Raw genomic sequence first — 6,562 nt, 5'->3', positions numbered from 1 at the left:
TATTAATGTGATATTTACTTGTCAGGGTAGAAGGCCTGTTGACTAGGTAAGGAATCAACCACTAAATATAATGGATTCATCTAATAATGACAAAGGTAGCCTATATCCACGAGATAAACTGATTCTTGCGGGATCAGTAGTCTCCTGTAAAGAAATCAGTATTTTATAGATATTAATAAAATACAGAACCATTATTAATAATCTTATAATTTTTAGAATTATTATAATATATCATCCCGACGTCTAAGACTTTGACAGCTAGATTATTTTATTTATAAATAATACTTTTTTTCACTGGAGCGAGCTATCTGACTCAGATATTAAAGATAATTTTATATATCCCTGATTCAGAATAGTAGTAGATTTATAATAAAAAATAGAGATACCAGAAATACACACCTGGAATAGTATTATATAATAATTCTATATAATATTATCAGTATTATATATATTTATTATTATTAGATAATTTACAAGGGTGCAGAGTTTTTATAATATATTAAAATATAAATATAATATTTTTATTATATATTCTTTTTTTTTCTACAGTTTTTTTCTTTTTAGTATCTAAGTATGTAGTCTTCTTTATTATTTTTTCTTTTTTTTAATTATATTTAGTTCTTTATTCTATATTATCTTTATTATCTTATTATTAAATATCAGTCTTATTCTTAATTATTTTATAATAATTAAAAGAAAAAAGTATTTTAAGCAGAATATTTCCATCAGAGCTTGCTATAACTTTTATATATATTATTTAAAATATATAAATAAATTACTACTTTAATTCTAAAAGAATATTTCTATATAATATTAGTTATCTACTAGATATAAAGATATTTATTTTATATTATTTCTGTTCCAAAGAGAAGAAGATTTATAATTTAATAAATTTTATATACTCTGTATTATATATATATAATTTATTAATATTTATTAAGCCTGTGACTGGCTTTTTAAAAAATATTTATAATTTTATTAAGATTATTAAATAGGCTGCTGTTATCTTAAATAAAACATATTAAAATAATAATATAAAATAAACTATTTATAAAGAGATCTATATTCTTATAAAGATATTTAATAATATAAAAAATACTTATATTTATAAATTCTTATTAAAGAGTACCAAAACCATAAAATATATAAGTTCTTATTATAATTAAAAAGTATATTCTTTGTAATCTTATTATTAATATTTTATTAAAGATTTATTACTGAGTATACTAAGTTTATTAAAATCTATTATATTTTATTAATTTAATTAGTTCTTTATTCTGGTCTCCATGCTTTTCTTAAAAATTATAATATTTATAAAATAGAAATACTGTTATATTTATTACTAGATAATTTTAAATATATAAATTAGATTTCTGTTTTATAAAATTTTCTTAACTCTATAAAAGTTATAGCATATATTAATATCTAGATATTAATAATTTAAAAACAGTTTTGGATAATAAGAATAATATTATTAAATTAATAATAGATTTTTATATTTTTTTCTTAAGTTGACTTTCCTGGTTAATATTTTTGAGCTATAAAAAAATCTAATTATTATTATTATTTAATTTATAAACAGATAATAAATATAATTAAATATATTTAAATATTTTTTACTACTGTATAGCAGGATAATTTATATTTATTAATATATTTAATTTATGATAATATAATTAATAAATAATATTAACAGGTTAATATTCCTATAATTTATTTTTAGAGAGTATAAAGTAATTTATTAATAGTTATCTTATAATTTTTTAATATATTATGTTTCTTATGGGATTTCTAATATTATTTTATAATTTTAAGTATATTTTCTATATTTTTACTAGAAATTTATTAGTTATATTTACTTAGCTATTTTTTCTATTTAATTAGATAATAATCTTAACTGTTATAATATTAGTAGTCTATAATTTCTTTAATTTTTTATTTATTTTTATTATCTAGTTCTGGTATCAGGAGTAGTTCTTTATAATTTTAACTAATATTTTATAATTTTAGTAAAGAAATATAGAATATATTATAAATCTATTTATATTTCTTAGATAAATATAAGCAATACACTTAGAATCTGATATATTTAAAAATCCGAAAAGATTTTATAAATTTTAGAACTAATTTTCTTAATTCTTTAAATTATAAATTCTGGATTAATAACTTTGTTAAATCTTTCTAAAGAAGAATAATCTTCTGTACTTATTATAATATTTTTTTTATTTTTTATAACTGTTTATTATATTTTTTATAATTATTCTCTTATTTTATTAAGCTTCTTAATTTAATCCTGTATAGCCGGGATTTTTTACTAATAAAAATTATTTTTAATTCTGAGATAAAAATCTAGTAAATAATTATATAGAATATTATAAGAAGATAGACCCGTGATTATATTGTTTATGTTATTAGAAATAAATTAAGTAATTAATAATATAATAGGCCAGTTAATGTTAAATTAAATAAAATAATATTAAAAATAATATTTTAGAATCTGATTTATCCGTTCCGTTTAGCTATTAGTTTAAGAATAAAATATTATTAAAATTTTCAAGATTATATAGGTATTATAAACTAAATTTAACTAGAATTTTTTTATAAAGATTAATTCTTGATTAAATATAATATCTATTAAAAATCTAAAAATTAATTTAATTTATTTATAAAATAGTTTGGTGAGGTCTGGAGCAGTTATTATTAATAAAATAATAAAAAAAACAGTATTTTAAGAATAAATTAATAATAATAAGAATAGTATTAATAGTTCTTTTATATTGAATAACTGGAGATAGTTCTATGATAAAATTTATTATTAATTTAATAAAAAAATAAAATAGAATTAATAGTAATTTAAAATTATTATATAATTAATATTTTAAAGTAGTATTGTCTTAATATATTAAGCAAGTTTAGATATATTTAGTTATATTATGATATAATTTATTTTAATAGAATTTTCTTTATAGCAGTGCTTCTATTTATATTTTTCTAAAATATTTTATTATAAATTATCATAGTATAAATAAATAAATATTTAGTATAATATCTCAGAGAATAGAATATAATAACAATTTTTAAAATATAAATAATCTATAATTTTAATGATCCAGTATTTTTAGTCTAGTTATTTTTATTAAATAATAATTTTTTACTATTATATCTCTAGTTCTTTATTTTATAAATATAAAATTATTTCTTAAAGCTCAGAATTACATGTATCTGAATATAAAACTTATATAATATATATTTATAATATTATAAATTAAAGAATAAATTTCTTTTAAAATAAATTTTTTTAAATAATTTAATCAGCTGTTTCTATACCAGCTTAATTATTAGAATTCTTTAAATTTAATATAATACAGGTATTGAATCCAGGATAATCTTATATATTTTAAAATTTAAACTAAGATTTCTTTTTAATTAAGTTTCTTATTATTAGAAATAATATATTTATGAATTACTCTTAAATCAGGATCAATAATTTTTTTTATTTTATATTTAATAATAAAATTATAAGAGATTAGACTTATAAGCTAATAAGTTTATTTTTTATTCAATTTAGTTTAATACATGAAAAATTATAAATTTAAATAATTAAATAAAATTTTTATTTTCTGGAAAGCATCTTTAAAATATTATTATTATTATTTATTTTTATAAATAATAATAAATAATTCTTAATCTGAAATATTATAATTTAACTTAGTATTAGAGAACTTACAAGACTAGAAGATAATTAAATAAAATATATTTTTATTCTTAAATTAGAATAAAATATTATTTATTTCTTTTTTTAATATATCAGTTTTTGAATATCAGAATTTCATAGAATTAAAGTATATTAGTAAAGAAGCTTACTAAAAAATAGTAATTAAATAATAAAAAAAACTGTTTATATATATTTAAATAAAATTTCTTAAATTCTTGACTGTTAACTGCTCTACAAAATAGAGAAATAAGAAATAAAATAATTTATAAATAATCTCAAATAAATTAATAGTAAAAATTATAGAATTCTAGAAAGATCTAGATATCATAGTAACTTTTAGAAATTAATTATAAGATAATATTATTTATTTATTAAGGATCTATAAATACTCTATTAATATTAATAATATATTCTAAGAATTTAATTTAGAATTGGTAAAATAAATATTTAAATAACTTTATATAAAGTTAAGCTTTTTATAATTTTTCTAACACTTAATGAATATGCCTTGTATAAGATTTTTTATTTAATAAAAAAATAAAAATATTATCTAGATATATTATATAAAAGTTATTAAGAAACCCATGAAGTATCGTATATATATAATTTTAGAATATTATAGAAATATTAATTAGCTTAAATAGTATAATAGTATATTTAAAATGATTATATTAAATATAAAATATTATCTTTTATTTATTATCTTTTTTAATATAAATTCAGTAATAAGTATCTTTAATATTAATTTTTAAGAAATATTTACTGTCTGAGACTTTATCAAGAATCTTTAAAATAAAAAATAAAAAATAATAATTTTTAATAAAAATCTTATTAAGGCCCCTGTCATCTATATAAAGATATAAATTATTATTTTTTTTAAATATAAAAAGAATAAAAGTTCTTGCAGGACTTTTAAAAAATTAAATTTAATTTAATTTTAAATTTTTTTAATATATTCTCATAAAATCTTAAGTTCAGTTTCTGATAGAGAATATATAAGATTATAAGAAAATATTTTATTAAATCTAATATTAATAACATGGTCTGCAGGGCTATAAGAAAAAAGTTATTAAAAAAAATTTATAAAAAATATATTTCAGAATTCTTAAAGCTTGATTAGGATTATTTCTAGATTTAAAAATAAATTAAAAAATCTTTTCTCCGGTAGTTAAATATCTTTAGAAAATTTAATAATAATATATACTTTTACTGAGTTTTAGATTATTTTATTAAATTAGATAGTAAAAAAGAATAAATAATATACTGAATTATTATTATCAATTTTATATTGATAGATTAATATAAAGATTTTAAAATATAGTTATTAATAATAGAATCAGACTATTTTCTAAGAAGAATCTTAGTTAATTTTTATATAATATTATTTAAAAGTACAGGTGTTCCCCCGTGAATTAATAATAATAATAAAATCTTTCTATATATTATAAATAGAAGTAGTGATTTAATTAATAACTTTAATTTTAAATATAATAACTGGAATATATTAAAGATTATAAATCTTAATAAATTAATAATTAATAATATTTACTTTAGTATAATTATCTAAATCTATAAAGATTTCAAGACTATTTTAAATATAAATAAAAATATAGAAATAATAGATAGTTTTTAATATAAATAAAGAAGTTAAAATTATAGAATTTATTTTAACTTCTTTACTTTTCTCTCAGAGTCTGATAAATATTAGTAGGCTTTAATAGATTAAATCTTCTTATTTTCAGTAAAATATTAATTTATAAAATACTAGATATTATTATATATAAAGTATTATAAATAATTACTATCTCTTCTGGTAGAGTTTTCTTTGCGGTTTAATATATTTTTTTAATTAATTTATTAAGATAATCTTGGAAATACTTATATAATTTATAATTATTAGATTAATTATTATTTTATTTATATTTTTATCTATTACTTTATAATTTATAATAATAAATAATAATAAGTATTATTTCATCCTGTTCTTCTGGTAAATAGAAAATATATTTTTAAATATAATAATTAATATTAGATAATGATTTAATAAAGTATAATAAAGTTCTTTCTTTCTCTGCCTGATAAGAGAAGTATTATTTTAAAATATTATAAAAATATATATCTTTTTTAGATCTTAATTATATTACTGGTAAATCTATTTAAATTAAATTATAATATTTAATTAAAGAATAGCAGTATTCCAGATTAAAATAAGAATCTAATTCTTGAATTAAGATTATGATTTTTTAAAAAATTATCTTATTTCTAGATTTTTATTATTAATAAGATAATATTATTTCTACCTGCATGCAGGGTCTATATAACTAATAATAATAAAAATCTTATATTTTTTTAATAAATATTTTTTAGAAGCCCCCTAAAATATATATTCTAAATCAGTAATTTATTTCTAATACTTTTAGAGATTAAAGTTTAAGATAAAGCAGGAAATATCTTTAAATTTAATTTTTTTTATTTTTTTCTAATTCAGAAAAGAATTAGTAATTTTTAGAGAATGTCACGGGGCATACTGGGTGCGCATTCCAGGTACTTCCCGCTGCACTATTAGCAAAAGGACTAGGATGTAAAGCCGATGGCTTTACACTGCGCACACTATATAAGGGTATTCAGGAACAGGATTCAGGCAGGATTCAGGCAGGCACCGTGACAGAGAAGATCTTATCTAAAAAATTATTTCTTTGGAGATAGGCTATTCTTTTTTATAAACTAGTAATTTATCTTAATTAATAAATATGATTTTTTAACTGTTAGATTTCCTCAGTAATAAGAATAATATTTAATAATAATTTAGAATTAATATAATTATTAAATTTTTTTTTCTTTATTATT

The 6,562-nt window shown here is 15.9% G+C and overlaps 2 protein-coding genes across 2 annotated transcripts; one reads left to right on the top strand and one right to left on the bottom strand.

Moving 5' to 3' along the window:
* Positions 1–770: 770 nt before the first annotated feature.
* Positions 771–995, top strand: BO87DRAFT_322222 (uncharacterized protein; the record flags this gene model as incomplete). Its single annotated transcript, XM_025619965.1, has 1 exon — positions 771–995. A coding segment is annotated over one exon (225 nt), but the record flags the coding sequence as incomplete, so codon positions are not given.
* A 3,439-nt stretch (positions 996–4,434) lies between these two features.
* On the bottom strand, positions 4,435–4,629 carry BO87DRAFT_322223 (uncharacterized protein; the record flags this gene model as incomplete). Its single annotated transcript, XM_025619966.1, has 1 exon — positions 4,435–4,629. A coding segment is annotated over one exon (195 nt), but the record flags the coding sequence as incomplete, so codon positions are not given.
* Positions 4,630–6,562: the final 1,933 nt, after the last annotated feature.

This window comes from Aspergillus neoniger (assembly GCF_003184625.1).
Source record: "Aspergillus neoniger CBS 115656 unplaced genomic scaffold BO87scaffold_69, whole genome shotgun sequence".
NCBI classification, from domain to species: Eukaryota; Fungi; Ascomycota; class Eurotiomycetes; order Eurotiales; family Aspergillaceae; genus Aspergillus; species Aspergillus neoniger.
This window is presented reverse-complemented; position numbering and strand designations above follow the sequence as displayed.